The sequence below is a fragment of the Dipodomys spectabilis genome, unplaced genomic scaffold (assembly GCF_019054845.1).
Source record: "Dipodomys spectabilis isolate Male_0828 unplaced genomic scaffold, ASM1905484v1 ptg000174l, whole genome shotgun sequence".
NCBI classification, from domain to species: Eukaryota; Metazoa; Chordata; class Mammalia; order Rodentia; family Heteromyidae; genus Dipodomys; species Dipodomys spectabilis.
Window position 1 is genome coordinate 5,865,169 of NW_024870851.1, and position 27,352 is coordinate 5,892,520.

General features: G+C 43.5%; 1 protein-coding gene across 2 annotated transcripts; it reads right to left on the reverse strand.

The window, feature by feature from the left end:
* Positions 1 to 3,810: 3,810 nt before the first annotated feature.
* Positions 3,811 to 18,857, reverse strand: LOC122120088 (kelch-like protein 23). Of its 2 annotated transcripts, XM_042694143.1 has the most exons (4): positions 17,645 to 18,762; positions 13,857 to 14,009; positions 7,528 to 7,747; positions 3,811 to 3,876 (listed from the first exon to the last, which is right to left on the reverse strand). In XM_042694143.1, the coding sequence occupies exons 1-4, from the start codon at positions 18,663 to 18,665 to the stop codon at positions 3,834 to 3,836; spliced, it is 1,437 nt and encodes a 478-aa protein (XP_042550077.1). In that variant the 5' UTR covers positions 18,666 to 18,762; the 3' UTR covers positions 3,811 to 3,833. The 2 variants fall into 2 exon arrangements, with proteins under 2 accessions (XP_042550077.1, XP_042550075.1); XM_042694141.1 differs by lacking the exon at positions 3,811 to 3,876 and having other exon boundaries at positions 6,941 to 7,747; positions 17,645 to 18,857.
* Between the last annotated feature and the right edge of the window lie 8,495 nt (positions 18,858 to 27,352).

Genomic DNA, 27,352 nt, shown 5'->3' on the forward strand with positions numbered 1-27,352 from the left:
GATCCTCAGATCTCCTGAGTAGTTAGGATTACAGGCATGAGCCACTGGCACCTGGCTCATTTGTACCTTCTTCTCCTTACCTCCCTTGCCCACTTAGTGACTGGTTTATTAAGGTTTGGGAGGGGTTGATTTATTGTATATATTGAGTTCTTTGAATATATTGGATATTAGGATTTGTCTGATATATACTACTTATTGAGCATTCTGTTACTTGTTTTGTTCTTTTTTTTTTGGCCAGTCCTGAGGCTTGAACTCAGGCCCTAGGCACTGTCCCTGAGCTTCTTTTGCTCTACCACTTGAGCTACAGCACCACTTCTGGCTTTTTCTGTTTATGTGGTACTGAGGAATTGAACTTAGGGCTTCATGCATGCTAGGCAAGCACACTACCACCAAGCCACATTCCCAGCCCAAGCAGTAATGTTAAAAAAAAACCAACCAACCAACCAACCAACAACAAAAAAACCCACCCCAAACTAGCAAAGGTCACATACAGCTCAAATGTCTGCCTGTGCATAAGGCCATATAATTTCCTAACTGGGGAGAGTATGACTCAGCTCCATGAGGAGGGAAGGAGTTAACAGATGGAAGAGGGCTGCAGAAATACATGGTGGTTCAGGAAACCACAAAACCACTTTTGTGTATCTATCTGTCCTGAAAGAAGTAGAAAGAGTATTTGTGGGATTTGTAATGAAAGATGTGTTTTGCATCTGACAGGCTTTGCTAAATGTTCCCAGATTACAAGTGCCCCACTGGCCTTATAATTACTGTTGAGTAAATGTTGTGGGGGAGGGATAATTGGCTATAGTCCATCAAAACTGATTTCTATAACACTGGTACTTCAAATTCCTTAACAACAACAAGTAGGCACTTGTAGGTATTATAACATGTAGTCTGGTTTGCATTTCAAAGGTAGAAGTTGAAATGCTGGCAATCTTATTTAGACAATAGGGTACTTCCTAAACAAATACCCAACATCCTCAAGATAGGGAGGAATCTACCATTTTCCAAGAGCTTGAGAAACATGCTCAGGATTGCTCCAGAAAAAGAGTATTGTGTTGACCCACAGGACTAAAGCAAAAGTTGACAGTTCATGACTCACCTTCAAAATACCACTGAACTTCAGACAAAAACAGTGTACGATGCCCTTGGTAAGAAGATGGCTTCACTTTAAGTTGTGTGATTACTGCTGCATAATCCCATGAATTTGGGATTCCAAATTGCTTTCTTTTCTTACTTAAGTTTCATAAACCCATGATTTTAATGAGATTATACAGTTAGGCGCAATATATTACTTTCAATAAAAATTAAGATATTTCATTCCATAGAAATGGAATTAATTTCATATGAATCCTTCAAAGGTGATGCATGAGTCAGCTTTGTTCTTCACTACTTGATTATGAAGGTTTCATATCAACAGTGATATCTTAAAACTATATAAAACTCAATTTTCTCGTCTTATATTGCTCTAGTTTTTGCTGTTCAGTTGTTACTGCTATGAAATACTTGATACTAAGAAGTTTTTGGGTTGTCCTATCCATAGTGACATTTTAAAAATAGCAAGACAAATTGTAAGTATTGTACACTCACCTTAAGAAAGATGAGCTCTTTATCATTTTTTATCATAAAGTTTGTGGGTCTTCATCTATTTATGCTGGGGCTTGGACTATGGCCTACATGTTGACCCTTAGCTGTTTTGCTCCAGGCTAGTATGTTCTACCACTTGAGCCACAACTGCATTTCTAGATTTTGCCAGTTGCCTGAACATAAGAACCTCAAAGATTTTCCTGCCTGGATTGCTTTCAACCCATTATGCTCAGATCTCAGCCTCCTGAGCAGCTAAGATTATGTTGTTAATCCCTGGTATCTGGCCAAAGATTATTTTATACCTCAAGGAACCCTCTCCTCAAGTATTTTAAGTTAGAAATGCTTCACACACCTTCTAAATCACACTGAATAGTTATGATCTGCTTAGACTTATTAAGATTCAATATGTTAATGTATGATAATTAAACTTTGTTTTAAAGGTTCAAGATACAGCATCTTAATATATAAAAAGGAGCAGAGCAACTCCCTGCTCACAAAGAAAGGTTGGAGGGGTGGAAAGTATACACCCTACACAATTAGAATGACTTTTCTTGCATTGTATTCATGTGCAGGACAGAAAGGTGAGCCTTGAAAGGTCTAATGGTGAATAACCCTGTCACCAACTTTTTTGTTAAACCTGCTCAGGACTCAGTGGGTCTCAGTCCTGGCTCCTATCATGCATTTTTTTCCTCTGGAGTTGGTTATGAGGCTTGAACTCAGAGCAACACATTTGCTTTCTTGCTCATGACTGGCACTGTACCATACCTTCAGGCCAGCATTTTGCTGATTAATTGGAAATGGAGTCTTTTCTGCCCTGGCTGGCTTTGAACCTTGATCTTCTGGGTCTCAGCCTTCTGAGTAGCTAGGATTACAGGCATTAGCCACCATTGCCCAGCTAGTCTGTGCATTTTTTGGTTGACTGCAAGAGAAAATCCCAGCTCAAAACAAAACAAAACAAAAATGACTGCACTGATTTTCATCACTGAACTGAAATGCTCTAGCAGCAACACATCACCACTTCCCATGCCTGGCCACAGTAGTTTCTCATACAAATTCTCATTACTCTAACATCAGGAAACCTGGCTAACTATAACTCTGGATGCCACTGTTCAGGAGAGTTAGAGAATTGGCAGAAATAATCTTTGAGGGGGTTGCTGAGGCAGACAAAAACTCAAAACAGGGTCTACTCTACCTTAAGAAATGAAGCTAGGGCTGGGAAGGTGGCTCAGTGGTAGAGCGCTTGCCTTGCATGCTCGAGGCCCTGGGTTCGATTCCTCAGCACCACATAAGCAAAAAGAAAAAACCCGGAAGTGGCGCTGTGACTCAAGTGGTAGAGCGGTAGTCTTGAGCTGAAGAGCTGAGGGACAGTGCCTAAGCCCAGAGTTCAGGCCCCATGACCGGACCCCCCCCCCCAAAAAAAAAAAAAAAGAAATGAAGCTATATTTATAGGACTGGGAATATGGCTTAGTGGTAGAGTGCTTACCTAGCATGCATGAACCCCTGGGTTTAATTCCTCAGTACTAAATAAACAGAAAAAGCCAGAAGTGGTGTTGTGGCTCAAGTGGTAGAGCACTAGCCTTGAGCAAAAGAAACTCAGGGACAGTGCGCAGGCCCTGAGTTCAAGCTCCAGGACTGGCAAAAAAAAAAAAAAAAGGAGTACTTATAATGTTTCATTTTCAGACTAATAAAATAGATGGTTGTTCTGCGTATGTGATGGGGGGAAGAATGATGACATAAGGCTGTCTGATCTAGCATCTAAAATGACCTAAGGGCTGACTCCTTACGTAGCCTTTCAGGCTACACTTGTCAACACAGGCCTCCATAAAGAACCACCAGAAACAGGGTGGCTTTGGAGCAGACAAGTTTTCTTGCAGTTCTGGAAGCTGTAAGTCTGAGTAGGCCGTGGAGATTGGGAGTGGCAGCACGTAAGAGCGCAAGCAGGCTATATGTACTTATAAAGACATTCACCTAGCTGGCAATGTGGCTAGTGGTAGAGTGCTTGTCTTGTATTCATGAAACCCTGGGTTCAATTCTTCAGTACCACATAAACAGAAAAAGTCGAAAGTGGCGCTGTAGCTCAGGTGGTAGAGTGTTAGCCTTGAACAAGAGAAGCTCAGTGACAGTGCCCAAGCCCTGAGTTCAAGCCCCAAGACTGGCAAAAAATAAAAAATAAATAATAATAATAAAAAAATAAAGACACTTACCTTCTCTTGGATGAGGGTCGCATCCTCATGTAACTTTAATTACTTCTAGAGTATTTGCCCTCTCTCTAAGTATGTCACAGTGGGGGGTCTATATGATTTTTGGGAAAATACAAAATTGAGTTTATGAGAGGATTATACTTACGTGAGTTTCAAAAAAAAAAAAGGTTAAGTGCCTTTAAGTAAGTACTTTAACTGTTGATTCTCTTTCAGTTTCAGCTGAACAACTAAAAAGAAAACCTGAGAAACAGCAAGCAAAATTTGGATAAAGTCATCTTCATTAATGTGTGCTAAAAGTGAGTGGCACAATTTTACTTTGCAAAACAAGTGTTTGCCTTCTCAAAACCACAGCTTTTCGGTTTAAACACATTGAAATATTTTGCACTCATATTGTAGTGCACTGTATAGGATAACTATATAGCTTGTATACTTTCTTTAAGCCTTTCTTCTGTGTACAAATCTATAGTAAAAAAGAATTTTTTTAGAAACTTCCTATGAAATAACTCAGATCATAAACTATTTTCAAGGTCTTCCAAGCACCTCCACAAGGCTTTCTTATAAAAATAATTTTACCATTGTCCTTCAAAAAGTACACAGCATCTACCTATGAAGCAGCTGTGCCTTGAGAATATTAAGATGTGGTCCAAGCACTCAAATGTGTCAACAGTACAGGCAGCATATTATTAGTTCACAATTTATTGCTAATACCCTTGAGAACAATAAATGTCTGTAGTTTAATTTTAGATTAAAGTAAGTCTTGTCGTTCAAGCCAATTTACCCAAACAAAAACAGTCTTCACCATGTAGAGATTTATTTTTATTGGAAATACAAAGTACTATTAAAGAAAAGACGTAAATAAATTAAAAATTATTCCATATCCCTTACATTAACACAATGAATGAATTTTGCAAATTTGCCTTCCACATGCATAGCTGCTGCAGTCATAGCGGACACATGACTTTGTGTTGTGCTTGTTTAGCATTTAGACACACCCATGTTTCTACATAGTCTTCAAAATTTTTTTTTTTTTTTTTTTTTTTTTTTTTTTTGTCGGTTGTGGGGCTTGAACTCTGGGCCTGGGCGCTGTCCCTCAGCTCTTCAGCACAAGGCGAGCGCTCTACCACTTGAGCTACAGCACCACTTCCGGTTTTCTGGTGGTTTATTGGAGATAGGAGTCTCACGGTCTCTCCTGCCCGGGCTGGCTTTGAACCGCGATCCTCAGATCTCAGCCTCCTGAGTAGCTAGGATTACAGGCGTGAGCCACCAGCGCCCGGCTTCAAAATTATTTTTATTGTACCAGTCCTGGGACTTAAACTCAAGACTTCAGGGTTTTTTTGTTTTTTTGGGTCCGGTCATGGGGCCTGTACTCTGGGCCTGGGTGCTGTGTCCCTCAGCAATTCAGCTCAAGGCTAGTGTTCTACCACTTGAGTCACAGTGCCACTTCTGTCTTTTTTTTTTTCTTTTTGCTTATGTGGTGCTGAGGAATTGAACCCAGGGCCTCAGGCATGCAAGGCAAGTGCTCTACCACTGAGCCACCTTCCCAGCCCGAGACTTCAGGTTTTTATTTGACTTTTTGCTTAATGGTGGTGCTCTACCACTTGAGCCATACCTCTATTCCAGCTTTTTGGTGGCTAATTGGAGAAAAGAATCTCAGTAACTTTACTGCCCACACTGGCTTCAAACCATGATCCTCAGATCTCAGCCTCTTGAGCTAGGATTACAGGTGTGAACCAATAACGCCTAGCTTGCAAATTATCATTTTCATGACAGTATACATCATTATTTTATTAACCTACTTTCTTTAATATGTATATGTCCCCCATTATTTCACTATTATTAATGATTCAGACATAAACATTCTCATGCATTGACCTCCTTTTACTTTAAAATATATATGTAAAATTTATGGGACAAAGGGTATGGTTGATTTATGGTCCTGCTATGTACCATGTTGCATCCACAAAGAGTTGTATTTATTTAAAAATGCCATCTGAAATAAGTGTATTAAACAGTGTCTAAAAGTTTTAAAAAATCAGAAGTAGTTTTAAACTTCAGTATTTAAAATGAAAAGTATTAAAAAAAAAAGTATGTAGAACAGCTGGTCTCATAGAATGAAAGGTTCAGATGAGCCAACTGAAGCAGTGCTTCCCAACTTTCCTCAAGTCAGCACATATGAGCAGTGACCCTGAAGGCATGCAGAGAAAGACGGATAAAGGCGTTCCCTGCCCAAAGGTCCATCCAGCTTCTGGCTACCAGGATCCAGACCCATGTGAAGGCCACAGGTCAGGACACTGTGCACAGGTCAGGAAGCACTAAATCACTGGTAAATTCAGTGACCAAGTGACAAAAAGCTAGCTATTGGCAGAGCTGGAAATGAATATATATTTCTTCTCATCAGTGTATTCTCTCTTGTAACTGCTTTACATGCCTGTTGGCTCTAAAATTCAACTTTACGTGCAAATATGTAACTATATTTTAAAAAGAATTTTTCTAACATGCCTAGACATCTAAACTAGCAACTGGTATTAAAACTGAAAATTTAAAATAGCCCTTAGCATCATCAAGTACTTGACAATTTTCTCTATAATTTTTATACCTTTTAAATTTAGTCTGTAAACTCTGAACAATAAAAAATCTTTTGCACACTATTTTTTTTATATCATAGTAGTCAGTATATAAAGACTACTAACAATAAATATATAACTTTACAAAGGAACTGCATTTATACTTAAAGTAAGTGCACATCTCAATAGTTCTAAGGGAAAATTATTTTCTTTTTTGTTCATGGAGCTGGAACTCAGGGCTTAGACACTGTCCCTGAGCAATTTTTTTTTTTGTTAGTCCTGGGGCTTGCAATCAGGACCTGAATGCTGTCCCAGAACTTTTTTGCCCAAGGCGGTTTCTGATGGTTAACTAGAGATAAGAGTTTCACACTTTCCTACCCAGGCTAGCTTTGAACTGTGATCCTCAGCTAGGATTATAGGCTTGGGCCACCAGTGCCCAGCTTCCCTGAGCTCTTTTGCTCAATGCTACCACTCCATTATTTTGAGCCACAGCTCCACTATTGTTTTTTTTTTGAGTGGTTAATTGGAGATAAGAGTCTCATGGGAACTTTTCTGCCTGGGCTGGCTTCAAACTGTGATCCTCAAATCTCAGCCTCCTGAGTAGCTAGGATTACAGGCATGAGCCACCAGTGCCTGGCTGGAAAAAAAATATTTTTTAAGCATTGATTTTTGTAGAGGTAGAAAAGACTCCCTCTTGTATTACAAATTCTTGCTAAATAGAACTATCTATTATATCACAGGCTCTTAAAGGACGTTTCATTACACAGAATGATTTTGACCTGTTCCCAGTGTTGATACTACCAGGCATAAAAGATTCACTATAAAGGTTTTTACCAAGTGCCAACTATTCCATACTGCCTTAGAAAAACAAATTTTAGGAGCTTAACTCTACTGATTCAACTCTATTTATACATAAGGTTTTGACCATACATCACTGGTAGGGTTAGGAATTTAAATTTACCAATCTCCTATCACATGTCAGACCACAAAAACAAGTAAGGGACTCCAAGCCCTGTATTCTTTTTACTAGGACCACCTCCTCCCTCCCTGCCCCAACAGTGATCACCTGGTCAATCCCATGGCTCAGTCAGACATTGTACACACAAACACATCCATGAGACCGCATGGCACTTGGAAGACTGCCCACTATTTCCCACTTATTAAGATCTGGATCATACTTCTCGATGCTCTGAAGATATGTCCCCTTTGAGTAGGAGTAGCCTCCGGTGACATAGATGCAGCCATTCATGATGACAGCACCACACTCCATCCTCCTCTCCATCATGGGAGCTGTTTCTCTCCAGGCATTTTGTTCAGGATCATAGCACTCGGTAATCGTGGTCTGTCCACCGACTAGATAGAGCTTATTTTCAAATGGAACTGAGCACAATCCATATTCTTTTAAAAAGAACAAAGAGAGCAAATATTTACTATAATAACACACAGAAGAGCTGCTGCTACAGTGCCTGGCACTAACAAATACAGTGTGGTGCTGTTTCAATTCTGACGTGGGCTACACCGAAGGTTAAAATCCTGCCCTACTGTCTTGACTCCAGGACCTGTTCCTGCTACTCAACTATGAACCTGTAGGGGGCATAATGACCATTATCCCTGGTAATTTTTAAGAGCTCTACAAGACAAGAAACTCATCTCTCAGACAACTACCCTTTTGGGAACTGCCAACACAGGTTGGTAGCTTTCACTTGCTCCCCATCAGTAAAAGATAATTGGTGTAGGTTCAGCTAAGTCTCAGCAGCTGTTCCTGTAACCAGAGGCAGGCAGTCCCCAGTGCCAGCTACCACAGGGTAGCTTGCTTAGCTTCTCTCACATTGCTGGTCTAGTTAAGGTCACAGAAAGTAAAAAAAAAGCACATGCTCAGGTTCCTGCAGCACTCCATCTTCAATCTGAAGGCAGTATGAAAGGCAGCTGAGAGGTGAGGGATGCTGTGGGGATCCAGATCCCACAACTGCCCATCTACAGGGGGCACATCTCCCAGACTGCCTTAGTGTTTGCCACTTATCAGTCTCCACTCAAACCTGCCAAGGTGCCAGGATGTTTCAAGACTCCACTTCCACTCCCTTCTTCCCAGGGCCACGATGAGGGAGAGGTGTACACAGGAGACACTGTGAGCCTCAAGCATCTTACACACCTCATCCTAATCCTCTGTCCAGTTCTTCCATGCCCTTCCTTTAACATCACTCAGCCCATTCTTGGAGTATCAGCCATAATTACACTTCCAACTACAGCCTTAAGGAAGAGGCAAGTTTGTCAGTGAAATCATTTCCACTTTACAATTAAGATTTAGCTTGCTATCACACACTGTCCTCCTGCCTTTTCCCTGAAGCTTGGCATGGCTGTCGCCTTCTTGTCACTGAGCTCTTATTTTCCTGGCACTTCAAAGGTTAGGGGGTGTGACTCTCCCCCTGCTGCACGCCTACGCTGGGGGAGAACAGAAAGTTTTGGCCACTGTGTAAGGACTCCAGACACACTTGTTTGATCAACCAGTGAATTTTATCTCCTACCTTCCTGTGCAACAGTGTGTGTCCACATTACCCATTGGGGGAAGAGCTTATAGCCCCTCTTTAGAAAGAATGCATGATTGGGAATAAGTTCTCATTAAGAAGGTAGTATCTTATTGTAAAGTGCTTGCTATACAGGTTTTGGAGAGGAAAGGAAGTCTCAGAAGATAGGCATTTTTGCTTTGACTTCACATAATGTTCTCAAGTTTCTGACATAAAAAAAAAAGTCAGCCAGGCGCCATTGGCTCAGACTGTAGTCCTAGCTACTCAGAAGGCTGAGATCTAAGGATCATGGTTCAAAGCCAGCCTGGACAGGAAAGTCCATGAGCCTCTTATTTCCAATTAGTCATAGAAAAAGCCAGAAGTGGTACTATAGCTCAAGTGGTAGAGTCTTAGCCTTGAGCAAAAGGAGCTTAGGGATAGTGCCCAGGCTAAGTTCAAGGTCTAGGACCTACCAAAAAATTAAAAAAAATAAAAGCCTTTGCCTACCTTTTGAAAACTCATTTATTATTTTCCAGCTAGACAGACTTTGTATGTGTGTGTGTGTAAACACAAGTGAGTGTATGTGTGTGGTTTCTTTTCTGTCTTTTAAAAGCTGGGGTTTGAATTCAGGGCCTTCTGCCTGTTATACAGGTGCTCTTCCACTCGAACAAAGCACACCTCCAGTCCTTTTTCTTTTCTTTTTTTTTGGCTGTGGAACTTGAACTCTGGGCCTGGGCGCTGACTCTCAGCTCTTCAACTCAAAGCAAATGCTCTACCACTTGAGCCACAACACCACTTCCAGTTTTCTAGTGGTTAACTGGAGATAAGAGTCTCATGGACTTTCCTGCCCAAACTGGCATTGAACCACGATCCTCAGATCTCAGCTTCCTGAGTTGCTAGGATTACAGGTGTGAGTCACTGGCATATTGTTCCCTTTTGTTCTTTAGTTATTTCCAGATATGGTCTTATGCTTTTTGCCCAGGACAGCCTACACTTATACCTGCACAAAGCAATATCACAGGGTATGCCACCATACCTAGCTCGTTGGTCAATATAGTCTCAAGTTTTTTTTTGTTTTTGTTTTTGTCAGTCGTGGGGCTTGAACTCTGGACTTGGATGCTGTCCCTGCACTGATCAGCTCAAGGCAAGTGCTCTCCCACTTCCGGTTTTCTAGTGGTTTACTGGAGATAAGAGACTCACAGACTTTCCTGCCCCGGTTGGCTTTGAACCATGATCCTCAGATCTTAGCCTCCTGAGTAGCTAGGATTACAGGAGTGAGCCACTGGTGCCCAGCTAATATAGTCTTAACTTTTTACCAGGACTTGCCACAACCATGATCCTTCAATTTCTGACTCCCAAGTAAGTGGGATTACAGGCATGAGCCACTGTGCCCAGTCTATATTCTAAGTTTCAACAAGAATCATTTGTACAGAAATTTCTTAAAGATTGTCCTCTATTTCTGTTAACTATAGGCATTTCTTACTACATCCTTAATTCCTTAAGCATTTTTGTGTCTTACCTAATTACTAGAATACTATCTTTACCAGCTTAGGGTGACTCAATATAATATCATCATGGATGGGTGAGTGGTAGACTTTCCTAACAAGTGTAAGGCTCTGGGTTCAAACTATAGTACAACCCCAGCGCCTCTCACCCCCGCCAAAGTCCCTAGAACCAAAAAAAAAAAAATAGTACATATGAATGGTGAAACCACAATGTAACTTCTCTAAAACAATCAATATACACTACAAATTTTAAAAAGAAGGATATGATTGTAAAACAGGTGTGGGTAATAAAAGAAGGGGATAGGGCAAATGGAGAGGGTGAAGTAGAGGAGATATGATCAAAACACTCTATGTACATGTGTGAAAATGGAACGTAGAAGCTTGCTGGGATTTTAGGAGGGAGGAGAGGGGAGAAGGGAGTGTGAAATGATAGAGTATGTGATTAAGATACATTTATGCTTTTTTTTTTTTTTTTTTTGAGTCTGGTCGTGGGCCTGAACTCTGGGCCTGGGCGCTGTTCCTCAGCTCTTCAGCTCAAGGCTAGCACTCTACCACTTGAGCCACAGTGCCACTTCCAGCTTTTTTCTTTTTTCTTATGTGGTGCTGAGGAATCGAACCCAGGGCCTCATGCATGCAAGACAAGCGCTCTACCACTGAGCCACCTTCCCAGCCCCACATTTATGCTTATATAGAAATATTAAGGGGCTGGGAATATGGCTTAGTGGTAGAGTGCTTGCTTAACATGCATGAAGTCCTGGGTTCCATTCCCAGTACTGCATAGACAGAAAAAGCCCAAGATGGTGCTATGGCTCAAGTGGTAGAGTGCTAGCCTTGAGCAAAAGAAGCTCAGAGACAGTGCCCAGGTCCTGAGTTTAAAAGTCCCAGGACTTGTGAAGGAAGGAAGGAAGGAAGGAAGGAAGGAAGGAAGGAAGGAAGGAAGGAAGGAAGGAAGGAAGAAAGGAAGGGAGGGAGGGAGGAAGGGAAGGAGAGAGGAGGGAGGGAGGAGAGAGGGGAGAGAGGAATGGGAAAGAAATTAAGAAAGAAAGAAAGAAAGAGAGGGGGGGAAGAAGGGAGGGAAGGAGGAAAGGAAGGGAAGGGAAGAGACGAAGGAATGAAGGACAGAAGAGAGGGAGGGAGGGAGGGAAGGAGGAAAGGGAGGGAAGGAGGAAAGGAAGGGAAGGGAGAGAGGAAGGAAGGGAGAGAGGGAAGGAGGAAAAGAAGGGAAGGAGGAAAGGAAGGAAAGGGAAGGGAGAGAGGAAGGAATGAAGGACAGAAGAGAGGGAGGGAGGGAGGGAGGGATGCATTAGAGAGGAAAGAAAAAGAAAGACTAAAATGATTCTCCACCTGTGTATAACTAATTGATGCTAATAAAAAATGTGGGAAAAAGGCCTGCCTGACTATAACTGAATGAATGGAGAAGCAAATGTTTTCAGTAGTTCAAGGAGGCAGAGGGCAGCTGAGGGGAGCAGGCCAGGGGGGAGGAAAAAAAAACAACGGCACAAATTGAAAAAAAATAAATTGAAAACAAACAAAATAATTATGGGTTTGCATGTGGCAAATAAAAAAGAAAGAAAGACAGACAACAATACAGGCCCAGGCCATCTGTGATTGGAGCAGAACTGGAGACACTGTAACACAATGGAGCCTGGAAGCCTCATCTACTAGAACAGCTGTTACTCAGCCCTGCTGATAGACTGCTGCCACCAAGGCATTTGTTAAAGGCCAGAAACCATAATTTTTATTTGAAATCTCCTGAATTTTAAAAACTAATAAAACAATTCAAAAATATTTCAAGAGTGCAAAAGCCAAGTAGAATATATCATATATGGGACCTGATTTTAGAAAATATTTTTCTTTTTATCGTTCTTTTTTTTTTTTTTTGCCAGTCCTGGGGCTTGAACTCAGGGCCTAGACACTGTCCCTGAACTTCTTTTACTCAAGGCTAGCACTCTACCACTTAAGCCAGAGCGCCAGTTCTGGCTTTTTCTGTTTATGTGATACTGAGGAATCAAACCAGGGCTTTATGCATGTTAGGCAAGCACTCTACCACTTAGCCACATTCCCAGACCCTGATTTTTTAAATACTTCATCTGGAAAAAAATAAATACTTCATCTGGAAAAAAAGTTCATTGTGGAGCTGGGAACATGGCTTAGTGTTATTAGAGTGCTTGCCTAGCATGCATGAAGTACCACATAAACAGAAAAAGCTGGAAGTGGTACTGTGGCTCAAGTGGTAGAGTGCTAGCCTTGAGCAAAAGAAACTCAGGGACAGTGCTCAGGCCCTAAGTACGAGCTCCAGGACTGGCCAAAAAAAAAAAAAAATCAATGTAAATGAAAAGTTTACATGTGTAATGTATATTCCAGTTGATTTATGCTGTGACTAAATGCTTTGCATTGATTTCTTATTTTCCATGGCTTCTAATATTAGTCTTAAGTCACACTTCTTTCCAGTCTCTTTTTTAAGCAATTAATAAACTCTACACAATTTATACATATTACAGAATAATAATTTTTTTTTTTTTGTTTTTTTTTTTTTGGGGGTCCAGTCCTGGGGCCTGAACTCTGGGCCTGGGCGCTGTCCCTCAGCTCTTCAACTCAAGGCTAGCACTCTACCATCTGAGCCACAGTGCCACTTCCGGCTTTTTTCTTTTTGCTTATGTGGTGCTGAGGAATCGAACCCAGGGTCTCATGCATGCAAGGCTAGCACTCTACCACTGAGCTACCTTCCCAGCCCCAGAATACTTATTTTTAAAGGAATCCTTGGGCTGGGAATGTGGCTTAGCTGTAGAGTGCTTGCCTAGCATGCACAAAGCCCTGGGTTTGATTCCTCAGTACCACATAAACAGAAAAAGCCAGAAGTGGTGCTGTGGCTCATGTGGTAGAGTGCTAGCCTTGAGCAAAAAGAAACTCAGGGAGAGTGCCCAGGCCCTGAGTTCAAGCCCCAGGACTGGCAAAACAAATAAAGGAATCCTCTTAGGAAATGTATTAAATGTACAACGTAAGCCACTGTTCTCTATTCACTCTGAACTTCCATGCATTTGATTTTCTTTGGAAAGATAAATCTGACCACACACCAGTGCGATCTTCCACCTGCCATCCTAGCTACTCAGCAGGCTGAGATGGAGAGAATCAAGGTTCATAGCCAGCCCAGCATATACACAAAATCCCTTTTCAACAAATAATGGGCATGGTGCTGCATGCCTGCTATCCCAGCTATGAGGGAGGGTGTAACTGGGAGGATCTCAATCAATAAGCCAAGCATGGTGGTGCCCACTTATGGTCCCACCTACTTGGGAGACTGCAGACTGAGACTGGTCTGGGGAAAAATTTGAGATTCTGCCTGAAAAATAAGGCTGGGTGTGTAGTTCAAGTGGGAGTGTACCTGCTTAGCTAGCACAAGGGTCTGAGTTCAAACTCCAGTACAGAAAAAAATTAATGAACATTTTCAGCTCATTCTCAACTGCACCAGAATATACACTACTCCAGACAGTGTTTCATTACCTGGATGTGGACTGGAGGTGATGAGGCTCCACTCGTTGATGTCCGAATTGTAGCTCTGCACCTTGTCATAGGTACAGCTTCCTCTGTATCCGCAGTGGCCGCCAATGACATAGATGACTTCGTGTAAAACACAGGCAGTAGCATTTCCCACACCTGCGAGTCAATTAAAATCATACCTTTAGACCATTCATTCTTTTCTGCAATGAATACAGAGCAAGCTTGTTGTTATGGTAGTTACTGATGGCAGAGATGCCAGGCACTGTACTTGGTGCTGCGAGGGATGAAAGGCAGGCTCCTTGTTGTCTTATAAAGGGGAGAAATAACCAGAACATGGTACCACAGGAAGAGACAAATTGCTGTCAGTGGTCAGAGCAATGAGAGAAGTGACAGCAGGTGGTCGGGGCACTGGACCTGGGCCTTGGCAGGTCTGTGTCAGGTAGATGAGGGGAGCATTCTCAGCAGAGGAAAGGCAGAGCAAGTGCTTCCCAGGCAGTGTTAAGTAGTGCCGTTCACTGAGGGCAGATGACACACTGGGGGTTGTCACAAGAAATTAAGGCTGGCATGGCAAGTTACATGGCAAAGGTCCCTGATGCTCAGCTAAAAGTCTGGACTTAATTCCAAAAAATGTGTCAGGTTATTAAACAAAGGAAGGGAAGAAACAATGGAGGAGGAGGAGGGAAATCAGAAAGATGGGGATGCCAGCCAGGTGAGAGCTATCAAGGGCCAGATTTAGAAGGGACTTTGAGTAGGGAGGGGAGGGGGCAGAGGCAACAGATGCTGGTGAGACTGAGGCCAAGACAAACCAATGTGATTCTGCATCATGGGAGATGCTGACACCACAGAGAAGTCAGGAGGAGGAAAGGGGGCGAGCAGGAAAGCAGAGAGGAAGAAAGACAATGAGACTCATATCAGTGGAAAATGTCCAGTTTAGTCTTTCAAACGATTTTCATTAGCACTGTCATGGGCCTGTGCTGTTTAATCTCCTTGTCCATTTTGACTTCAAAGCAAAAGTATGTTTATAAGCAAGACAGTTGTGAGGAAAAGGAGAGCCTTGGCAGTTCCAAAAAGGCCAAGTGTTTATTTCTTCTTTGTACATCATATCCCTAAACCAAAAAAGGAAATGAATTTGACTCTACCCAAATTAAGCTCTCATTACCAGAGGAAGTAGCTAATTCACCTCATCATGACAAAATGAAACAAACTGAGAGAAATGAGAAACTGAAATTTTGGGACAAGTCCACACATCAGAACAGTAGAAGCCTAAACCACACGTATCTGGCAAAGCGATACTCTTTCCTGGGCCCACCAGATAGAAGCAAGAATGAGAAATTCAAATTAAAAGAATAAAGCTCTGGATTACAGAACCAGTGTATGGGTGGAGGATTTGGGACAAGGAGGTGGGGATTCCCATTCCATCACTACAAAGGCAAAAAACACATATGACTGTCTTTCACAGCACATACACCAATGCAGCATTTTTTTCAGTAGGCCTTCAAACATAATTTTAAAAAATTACTGAAGTAATACACTTCCATCCCTACAAAATTGACCAATCTAAACCACTACAAAACCACTGAAACATCTCATCATTGAGACCTAGAAGCATAGCCAGGTTTATAATAGCTGCTGAAATATGTGGCTTTTCGTGTTTCTTCTGTAGGAGAGGTATCCAGACATTCAGCACTCCCCTCCCTAATTCTCATGGTGGCAAAGCTCAGGCAAAGCCAAAACTCAGATGAAAAGGGGTTTCTATTTCCTTCTCTCACCTAGTCACAATGGCTGCACCTGCCAGCATGCATGGGAGCTGTCCTGACTTAGCATGAAAGGGGGTTTCTGCCTTGTCACAGCTGATACGTCCTCTAGGATGATGCTCACGACGTTTCCTAAGGACCTACTCTGTACCAGACACTTGGCAAACACAAACTCACCTCTCAATGACCCTAAGCTATGTGACGCAATCATCCTCACAATACAGATGATAAAACAAGGGGCTGGGAAGGTGGAACAATTCCACTTGGATCACCAGTAAGTAGGTGGAAAGCTGGGATTTGGACCCTGATGATTTAACTTCTGAAGCACTGTGCCCGATCCCAAGACCAATCTGCCTCTTGCTTCCTGCTTGTCATTCAGAGATCACAGCAGGTCACATTTCCAGGCCAGGTCAAATTCCCATACCCTCACTAGTGTTAAAAAAGAAACAGAAAGGCGTGGGAAGAAACATTTGGGAGAAAAGAACACAAATGTGGTAACAACCTACAGCTGTTTTTGTACAACTCCCCAGCACCAATAAATAAACTTAATGGAACAAGATTTCAGTTTAACTTTTTTATTCTAGTGAGAGGAAAGGAGAGCAAGGACAATGCATCACCACATACAGCAGAAAATACAGTGTTTATCAGGCAGATAGTGAGAGCCACATTGTGCTTATCTCTGTGGAAAACCTCTCCTGTGTTCTAAAGGACAAGCCTACATCAAAAAGAACAGACAGGGCTGGGAAGGTAGCTCAGTGGTAGAGTGCTTGCCTTGCATGCATGAGGCCCTGGGTTCGATTCCTCAGCACCACATAAAGAAAAAAGCTGGAAGTGGCGCTGTGGCTCAAGTGGTAGAGCGCTATCCTTGAGCTGAAGAGCTGAGGGTCAGTGCCCAGGCCCAGAGTTCAGGGGCCAGGACTGGACCCAAAAAAAAAAAAAAAAGCAGAACTGAAAGACCTAGCATGCTGAGACATGCCTGTAATCCCAGGAGGCTAGCAGCAGAAAGGTCATGAGTTCAAAACCAGTCTAGAGTATATAGTAAGACCCTGTCTCAAAAGAACAACAACAAAAAAAAAAAAGAGCAAAAAAAAAAATCAGAATTGAAAAGGATTGGATCAAATTGAAAAAAAAATTAAGACATTGAATTGACAAAACTAACCAGGTTTGTCTCTTTATTTTGTCTTCTTTTTTGGTCTTTTGAGTTAAATAATTCCTAAAACTAGAAGCAAGAGTAAGATATGGACTAACGATACAGAGAAAGTAGAATGAATGATACTATTTCCTTACATAAATTATATTTCTTTTGTAGCTTGAGTATTTAATTATATGACTTTCAGGCAAGTTAAGGACTATGCTGTCTACATGGAACACTGTGTGCAACATTATTATAATTCCTGGAGGACATCCCAAAGTGACAAATTCTTTTTTTTTTAATTACAGTACTAGGGATTGAACTCAGAGCCAAAAGGCAAACAAACATAAGCAATATCCCTAAGTTTTGTTTTCTTCAGTTTTTTAAATAGGGTCTCAGTTTTTTCTCTAGCTACCATTGCCCTAAGTAGCTGAGATCACAGGTATGTACAATTAGGCCCAGCTCCATAGATTCTTTTAAAAGTTACCTGTGAAAGGGCTAGAGGTATATAGTAGCTCAAGTAGTAGAGTGCTTGCCTAGCAAGTACTAGGCTCTGAGTACAAATATTTGCACTATCAAAACAAATAACAACAAAAAACCCCAAAGCTTCCTTTCCAGAGAAGACTGTTGGCCTCAGCCCAGACATCTTAAAAAACACAGAAAGAGGGACTGGGAATGTGGCTTAGAGGTAGAGTGCTTGCCTAGCATGCATGAAGTCCTGGGTTCGGTTCCTCAGTACCACATAAACAGAAGAAGTTGTAAGTGGTGCTGTGGCTCAAGTGGTAGAGTGCTATCCTTGAGCTAAAAGAAGCTTGAGGATAGTGCCCAGATCCAGAGTTCAAGCCCCAGGACTGGCAAAAAAAAAAAAAGAAAAGAAAAAAAGAAAAATCAAAATCTCCTCTTACCTTTAATCATGTTTGCAATAGGAAGCCATTTCTCTTTCAGTGGATCATAGAATTCGGCCTCTTCTGCAGGAGCTCCTTTTCTGTAACCACCTAAAGCATAGACACAGCCACCCAAGGTGACTGCACAGTGGTAATACCTGGCATTGAGCATAGGCAAACCTTCTGTCCATTCATCACTTTCGCTGTTATAAATCCACACTGTGTCAAGAGCTTCTATGTTATCTGTCCTGTAGCCTCCAGTCACATATATATTGGGTCCCAAACAGGTAACACCATAGCTTTCCCTGGTATAATCTGGTATCTCTGCTCCCTGAATCCAAACATTTGTCAGAGGATCCCATATGTGAACCTCTGATAAAGGATGCCAGTAATAGCCGCCAATGATATACATAGTGGCTGTGGGCCTCTGGGAAATCTCTTTATGCACAGGATTCAAAGCACTGTATATCAGAGAGCGGATCTTATTTTCAGTTAGTAGGCAGCTTCTCTGAAGACCTAGTGCTGTTTTTAAATACACTGGATCTATATCTATATTGATGTAGCTTAACAGATTATATAGGCATTCAATTCGATTTTCTACATCATGAGCAGTCCACTTAATCACTGGCTCTATGACAGCTTCTTCTTTCCACACACTCAGATTCTTTCTGGACAAGATAAAGAGAAACTTTTCAAGGCTGATTTCCAGAAATTCTTCTTGTTGCCATACCTCCTTAAACCTGGAACACAGAATTCTTCGAGATTCCTTCTCAAGTTCTGGACACATATGAAACTCTGCAAAGGAGTGCATTCCAATACAGTTATCAATGTCCAGGTGCCTCACCAAAAACTGCTCACAAGCCTTCTTTACTGAAAGGAACTGTAGCTGATCTGCTGCTTCAAGCAAGCTCTGAACATTCCTTTTTGTTATCTCAATTTGGGAAGTGTATGCATAATTTACCAGGCCTTCCAGAATATCGTGGTGGATGCCAGAGAGTTTTATTTTGTTTTTAAATTTTTCTTTCATGTCAGCTGTGAACATTGCCTTAAAGTAATTGCTGCAAGCAGCTAAAACAGCTCGGTGACAATGGAAGATTATGCCTGAAGGGCACTGAAGGGTAATATCAGTGAATAACCCATCCACGTAAAACGTTCGGAATGCACCCAGAAAATCCACTGGATGCGATGAATCCTTGAAAAGATAAATATAATCTTCTTGTCCTTTTAGAGCCATGGCTGAAATAAATATAAAACCACAAACGTGTTTTCAATTTTGCACGTTACCTCAACTAATCAACCTTAAATACGCCACTCGTGAGAATTGGGTTAGCATCACATATACCCCCAAACTAGACTCAAATTTAGCGCCTCTAAATAGCAAAGACAACGCCTGTGTGGCTTGTTTGATGATCAGTGGTGGTCCTTTGAAGCCCCGAGTAGCTTGGAGCCGGAAATGAGGCCCCCAGATTTCTAGGCTGTCCATCTGGGAAGGGACGCGATCTCTGCTGGCGACCCCGAGGAGACCCCACGCCGGGCCAGGGATGCGGAGGGCTCAGCCCCATCGCCAGACCCGCGATGCCGCGGTGCGGCCCCACTTCCACCCCTTTCGCTAGCCCGGTCCCCCTCTCCAGTCACGTGGGATGCCGCGAAACGGGGGGTGGAAAGCCAAGTGAGGCAAATCTCGGGCACGGGGAGCCCGGCGCCTTCGGCTCAGGGACGGGGAGAAGGGAGAGCGGCCGCGAGTGCGGTGCAGCGTTTCCGCGCGCCCCGCGCCTGGGCCCCGGGCCCGCGTGCCCGCCCGGGGACGCCCGCGGGGGGCTCCCCGCCCGGGCGCCGCGCTGCCCGCCCTCCCGGAGCCCGCGTCCCCGGGCGCCGCGCGCCGCACAGGTGTGGGAGGGCGCCGCGGACGCCGTCCGGTCCCCGCGCTCCGCCCGCCCGGTGCCCGCGCGGCCATTGTCTGCGAGCCGGGGCTGCTGCCGCGAACGGGCGGGAGGGCTCCGTTCGCCGCCCGCGGCCGGGCCCCGGGCGTCAGGCCCGCCCCGCACTCACCTCCAGCGGCGGCGGCGGACGCGGTGCAGGCCGGGGCTAGCGGCGGGCGGGGCCGGGGGCGCCTCCCGACCCTCTGACCATCTTTGGAAGCGGCGCGGCGCGGCGCGGCGGAGGCTGCCTGCGAGTGCGGCGCCGGCCCCCAGGCGGCTCCGGTTCGGGTGCCCGGCCGCGCCCCCTCCCCCGCCTCCGCCCGGCAGCCCCCCGCGCGCACACCCCCCCTCGCGGCGGGCCGCCGAGCCAACCGCCGGCGGGGGCGGGGCTCCGGGGGTCCCCGCAGCAGGTGGGGCCGGGGCCCGGCCCGCGCCGCCCACCCCGCAGACCTCCCAGCGCCTTCTCTCGCCCCCGCGCCCGGGCTCCTTCGCCCTCCCGCGCGGAAACCGGCGTCGGGAGGCAGGCAGGACAAGCCTGCGGGCTGGAAACAGGGTCGTCTTCAAAATGTCAGGGGGACCAGAGCGCTGGGGAGAGCGCCTCGGCCGCTGAGCACGCCCGGCTTAACCTGCAAGCTTTGAGGGAAACTGAGGACAGCCAGGGTCAGGCCAGGTCCCACGCCAGGCTTCAGGAGACAGGGGACCGTACTCCAGTACAAGTGGCTGGGAGGCGCTGCTTTGTTCACATGAGAGAGGTCTATGTGCTACACCAGAAAGTTCATTTCCTTGTCCCAGCAAAACCCGTTGTCACTCACTAGCCAGACTTGCAGTGCCTGCGGAGGGTTGGGAACTGCAACCGCGCCGAACCAGGCCCTCAGCCCCCTTGGAGCTTACAGCCAGCCCAGCACCTTCCTTCCGAAGAAGGCAGGGTGTTTCTCAAAGTGAGGTTTAAAGCCGGAGTGCACTGATGGACAGTGGCCAGACCCTAAGTGATAGCACACCTCTCAAATGCCCAGGAAGCACTCAGTGCCCAGCCATAGCCTCGGCAGCAAGTAGACCAGAACAACTGGCGGGAGGTCGGCTACTGCCAACTTGAACAACCAGAGAACCACCAGAGAAAGCCAAATTCATTATCCAACCCGGTCACCTCTAATAGCCGCCCCTCGTTTCCCCATTTCCCTTGGCAAGAACCTCCCATCAGAAGTGTGCGTCCCACTTCCATTTTTATAGTCTTCTCGCTTCCTTGACTGCCTTTGAAGCGCTGCCAAAGACAAGTGATGATGACTGACTCTCTTGCTCTGTATCAAGTTCTGGACAGATAGCATGTTTGTTCTCCTTGGGGTGGTTTTTAGTTTAGTTCCACATATCAGACCATCTTAATTGAATTATGTGGGATGCCGGTTATGTAGAACTTTACAATCTCTGGAGTGCAGACCTAGAAGTCTGCATTCTAATCAACAGCTCTGAACAGTTAAGAGACTGTGTTGGACACAAAATAGAGGGGAAAAAAGGAAAGGTTTAAGTATTACAGAAGGAAAGCCAAAGAGTTCAGATTCAGGCCTGTTTCATCTCTGACACTTATCTTTTAGCCTTGAGTAAATTACTAAACTTCAGGCCTAAGATTTCTGGTCTTTAAAACACAGGCAATATACGCACTTTCTTAACCCAATACAAGTTTATTGTTAAGATAAAACTACTCAGGACATTACAATGAAATATATTTAATTCCCCATCACAACCACATTTTGGGAATTAGTGCTTTACTAATCAAGTATTTTGAACTCTAAGTTTGGAGGTGTAGCTCAGTGATAGAGACCTTGTACAAGGCCCTGGGATAACTAAAATCTAGTTAATTGTAAAATTGTAATTATAGCTATCGTTTACAACTGACAATAATGATGATGACAATACTGCCATGCAAGGACACAATTGTGACTAATGTAGGATGGGACAAAGCATAGGACTGGATATTTGTGGCTATAATTGTTATATACCAAGTTTAATGCATAGAAAATACAGATTCTGCCTAATTTAGGGCCAGCGCATCATAACAACACACAATAGTTCTTGAATAAAATTTGCTATATTGTTATCTGTGCAGAGTTATTTCAGACTGTTGCAGGGACTAATTAAAACTTTTGTTTCCAGTCAAGATGTGACATAGTATGTCTAATCCCAGCACTTAGTTTTTGTTTTTGTTTTTTGGGTCCGGTTGTGGGGCCTGAACTCTGGGCCTGGGCACTGTCCCTCAGCTCTTCAGCTCAAGGCTAGCGCTCTACCACTTGAGCCACAGTGCCACTTCCGGCTTTTTTTCTTTTTGGTTATATGGTGCTGAGGAATCGACCCCAGGGCCTCATGCATGCAAGGCAAGCGCTCTACCACTGAGCCACCTTCCCAGCCCTAATCCCAGCACTTGGGAGGTTGAGGCAAGAATGTCATGGTTTGAGGCCAGCCTCTGCTAGAGTAAAAATCTGTCTCAAAAAAACAAAAACAAAAACAAATTTTGCCTCAGAAAAATATTTTGCTTATCATTTTATTATGCGATTTCTTCCAACAGGATGTAAATTCCATATAGGCAATGATTTTGTGTATGTGTATGTATGTATGCATGCATGTATGTGCTCATGTGCCAGCACTGAAACTCGAACTCAAGACTTGGACACTGTACCTTAGCTTTTTCACTCAAGGCTAGTGGTCTACCACTTGAACCACAGCTGCTGCTGCTCCTCCTCCCTCTCCTCCTCCTCTTTCTCCTCTTCCTCCTTCCCCCCCACCCCTTCTCTTCCTTCCCTCCTCTTCCTTTCTTCTTCTTTTTTTTGATCATGGGGCCTGAACTCTGGGCCTGGGTGCTGCCCCTCAGCTCTTCAGCTCAAGGCTAGCGCTCTACCACTTGAGCCACAGCGCCACTTCCGGCTTTTTTCTGCTTATGTGGTGCTGAGGAATCGAACCCAGGGCCTCATGCATGCAAGGCAAGCACTCTACCACTGAGCTACCTTCCCAGCCCACTTCTGGCTTTTTGATGGTTCATTAGAGATAAGAATTTGACAGGGGGCTGGGAAGGTGACTCAGTGGTAGAGCGCTTGCCTTGCATGCATGAGGCTCTGAGTTCAATTCCTCAGCACCACATAAGCAAAAAGAAAAAAGCCGGAAGTGGTGCTGTGGCTTAAGTGGTCGAGCACTAGCTTTGAGCTGAAGAGCTGAGGGACAGCGCCCAGGCCCAGAGTTCAGGCCCCACGACCGGACCCAAAAAAAAAAAAAAAGAATTTGACAGATTTTCCTGCCCAGGCTGACTTCAAACCTCAATTCTTAAACCTCAGCCTTCCTGAATAGCAAGGATTACTGGTGTGATCCACTGAATGTTTTGGGTTTTGTGGGGGGGGGGGGTTGTTTTCTGTTTTTGTCCATTGTGGGGCTTGAACTCTGGGCCTGGGTGGTGTCCCTAAGCTCTTCAGCTCAAGGCAAGTGCTCTACCACTTGAGCCATAGCACCACTTCCAGTTTTCTGGTGGTTAATTGGAGGTAAGAGTCTCACAGACTTTCCTGCCCAGGCTGGCTTTGAACCATAATCCTCAGATGTCAGCTTCCTGTGTAGCTAGGATTACAGGCATGAGTCACTAGTGCCTGGCTTGTTTTTGTTTTTTTGATGCTTTAGATAAAACCCAAGATCATAGTGTATGCTAGGCAAGTACTCTACGACTGAACCACAACCTCAACTCAACTTAAATACTTCTATTTATGACCACTAAGATAGTATTATGTATTACTTATTTGTATATCCCACCTCTTCCATCAAATTTGAAATGTTTTGTAGGTCATTAATCTTCATAAGATATAGTTCTATATCCCTTACCTCTCCACTGTTTGTTAATTCCATATAGTAAGTACCCAAAAGATAAAATTTGGTGAATGAAGTATTTTTATTTTATTGCACAATATTTTTCTAGACTTCAATGTAAAAAGAACCAGGTTATCAGTACATCTCTCAAAGAATATACTTTTATATTGAACTTGGCCTGTAATCCCAGCACTCAAAGCTGAAGGCAGGAGGATTTCATGTTCCAGGCCAGCCTAGGCTAGAGAGAGACTGTGTCTCAAAAGAAAATATACTTTCTTACGGAACCAAGCATAAAAAAAAAATTTGGAACTGGTTGTAAAAAAAGTTGCTCAATGGTAGAGCGCTTGCCTTGCATGCATGAGGCCCTGGGTTTGATTCCTCAACACCACAGCAGAAAAAGCCTCAAGTGGTGCTATGGTTCAAGTGGTAGAGCGCTAGCCTTGAGCTAAAGAGCTGAGGGACAGCACCCAGGCCCAGAGTTCAGGCTCCACGACCAAAAAAAAAAAATTGTGATCACCAGGTACTGATGGCTCATGCCTGTAATCCTAGCTACTCAGGAGGCGGATATTTGAGGATCAAGGCTCGATGCCAGTCCAGGTAGGAAAATCTGTGAGACTCTTATTTTCAATTAACCACTAGAAAACTAGAAGTAGAGCTGTGGTAAAATGCTAGCCTTGAGCAAAAAAGCTCAGGGACAGTATCCAGGACCTGAGTTTTACCCCCATGACTGATGAAAAAAAAAAAAAGTGTGGCTTTGGTATATAACAAAATCCACAATATAATGAACAGTGGTAGGAAAGCAGAAATGAGCAAGGTTTCCATTGTGTACTAATTATAAAATTCTATGTGGCAACCAGTATTTAGTTTAATTGTAAATTATTTTTGTTAGTTGTTTATATATATGACTGAAAAAAACCTGTCATTTAAATATGAAAGAGAAATTATTTTTTTGCTAAGTAACATTTTATATAAACAGTGGGAGTTTCTAAGATTGTTAGGAAACATTATGTTAATATTTTGTTTCCATATGAACCATCACCATGCAGACATCAAGTCTGTATGATAGGCCCAAGTTGAACAGATTTAACTTTGAGCCCAGGATGTGTTATCCCATAAAGCCCTATAGAGGCACCTAAAAATCTCTTGAAAAGAACATTTCAGTCTCCACCTAAAAATGAAATGCAACACACACACACACACACACACACACACACACACACACACACACACACACACACACACACACACACACACACACACACACACACACACACACACACACAGCGCAATAAGAATTTCAAAATAACAGCAGAGCAGCCAGGTGCTGGTGGTTCACATCTGTAATCCAGTTACTCAGGAAGCTGAAATCTGAGGATCAAGATTTAAAGCCAGCCTGGGTAAAGAAGTCTATGAGACTCTTATCTCCAAATAATCACCAGCAAACCAGAAGTGGAGGTGTGGCTCAAAGTGGTAGAATGCTAGCCTTGAACAAAATAGCTGAGGGACAGTGCCCAGACCCTGAATTCAGCCCCATTACTGACCAAAACCAAAACCAAAACCAAAAACAGCAGTTTTAAATTGACAGTGGCATACTTCAAAGATTGGGCCTTATGTGATTGGCAAACCCCAAAGCAGACTGTGTTCAGATCTTCTTTAGCAACATCCAGATAAAGACCTCCCAAATGCTGGGATTACAGGTATATGTCACCTGCCTGAATCTTTAATGAATTCTTGAGCAAGGGATGCTGCATTTTCATTGCTCTGTGCCTCAAAAAATTATGTAGTTTGCCCAGTGCTGGTGGCTCATGCCTGTAATTCTAGCTATTCAGGAGGTTGAGATCTGAGGATCATGGTTTGAAGCCAGCCAGGGAGTAAAACCCATGAGACTTGTATATGAGACTCCTCTCCAATTAACCACCAAAAATCTGGAAGTAGAGTTATGGCTCAAGTGGTAGAGTGCTAGTAGCCTTGAGCACAAAAGCTCAGGGACAATACCCAAGCCTTGAGTGTAAACTCCAAGAAACTCTGTCTCTCTCTCTCTCACTCTTTCTCTCTCTCATACACACACACACACACACACACACACACACACACACACACACACACACACACACAAATGTAGTTCATATAGTCTGGCTGAACTGTTGCCCATTAATATTTAGAAGAATAAAAATGATGTGGTGTTTTATAAGATTAGCAAAATGTAATTGTAAAAAAGGTATGTGTGTGTAAAGTTAAGCAACCTACTACTTGAGAGATGGAATTAGATACTCTACTAGTTTTCCATTGCCATGTAAAAACCTGCCACAAATTTAGTAATTTAAAACACAAATTTAGGGACTGGGAACATGGCTTGGTGGTAGAGTGCTTGCCTACCATGCATGAAGCCCCTGGGTTCAAGTCCTCAGTATCCCATAAGTGGAAAAAGCTGGAAGTGGCACTGTCTCAGGTGATAGAGTGCTAGCCTTGAGCAAAAGCAGCTCAGGGAGAGTGTGCAGGGCCTGAGTTCAAGCATCAGGACTGGCAAAAGAAAAAAGAAAAAAATAGGGAGGAGGTAACAAGTTAGACAAGAAATACACTCACTACCTTATTTATGTAATTGTAACCCCTCTGTACATCGCCTTGACAATAAAATTAAAAATAAACACAAATTAGTATCTTACAGTTTCTATGGTTACGAGGCTGGGTATGATGTGACTAGCTTCTCTGCCGAGGGTCTTATCAAGCTTAAAGCAGGGTATCAAGCTGGGCTTTCATATATGGGGCTGGGCACCTCTGTCAAGGTCATGTGGTTATTGGCAGAATTCATTTTCTTGCAGTTACTTATACAACTGACATCTCTACTTTTGTGTGTGTGTGTGTTTGTGTATGTGTGTGCATCAGTAAATGGTCCAGGAGCTGGTGGCTCATGCCTAATAATCTTATCTATTCTAAAGGCTGACATCAGAGAATTGTATTCAAAGCCAGCCCAGGCAGACAAATCTGAGCGACTCTTATCTCCCAATTAACTAGCAAAATGCTAGTGAAGTCGTGACTCAAGTGGTAGAGCAACAGCCTTGAGCAAAAACATTTAAGGAGAGTGAAAGGCCTTGAGTTCAAGCTCTAGTACTAGCGCATGTGCACACATACACACAACGTGCACACACACACAGTAAACAAATAAGAAAAATTAAATATCCAAATAGTCTTTAGCAGATAAAAGGTTCCCGCACTGATAGTTGTCCCCATTCCCTACTGTATCTCTCCTTCAAAGTTAAGCTAGCAATGGAACATCAAAAAACCTTCTTGTTCTTTGATTCTCCAACTTTCTTTTATACAACTGTGTTGTTTCTTTTGTACTGTTGTGACAGAGTACTTGCCATAGACAATTTAGGTAAGAAGGATAAGGGCTCAAAGTCTCAGAAGTTTCATCCATTCAGACAGTGGTTCCCTTACTTTGGACCTGAGGTGAGACTGAACAGGGCAGCAGGAACCTGTGGAGGTGGCAGCTGTTCACCTCTTGGCAGACAAGAAGAAGGCAAGAGAGGGATAGAGGGTCAGATACACGCATCAAAGCCATGTTCCCTGTGACCTACTTCTTCCAGCTAGACAACCTCCTAAAGTTTCACCACCTCCCAAAATAAGCCACCAGCTGAGGAAAGTGTTCAACACATGAGATGGTTCCTATCTAAGTCATATCTTGGCAATCAGCCAAGAAAATTCTCTGGTTTGAAAGGCTCCATATGTTTAGGTCAGACCCGATCATCTTGGTTTTAGATCAACTGTGCTGCAAAATACAACCTAAATATGTCAAGTTGCTAGAATCATACAACATGGCAACCAGGGGACCATTTTAGGATTGTGTTTCTGACAACTATGAGAAACTCATGTGGCAAACAAGTTCCCTTATTCTACTTTTTGTTCAATTCTGTTGTGATTTTAATAGTCTCAACTGACATTGAACTATAACATCTACTTCCTAATTATATATTTAAGCCCA

Bases quoted from the DNA above. Each gene is read 5' to 3' on its own strand.
- LOC122120088 (XM_042694141.1), bottom strand. From the start codon at position 18,857: ATGGCTCTAAAAGGACAAGAAGATTATATTTATCTTTTCAAGGATTCA. The intron at 14,010-17,644 runs GTAAGAGGAGAT...ATTGACTCGCAG, and splicing joins TATTGCAAACATGATTAAAG to GTGTGGGAAATGCTACTGCC. The intron at 7,748-13,856 runs GTAATGAAACAC...TCTTTTTAAAAG, and splicing joins CACCTCCAGTCCACATCCAG to AATATGGATTGTGCTCAGTT.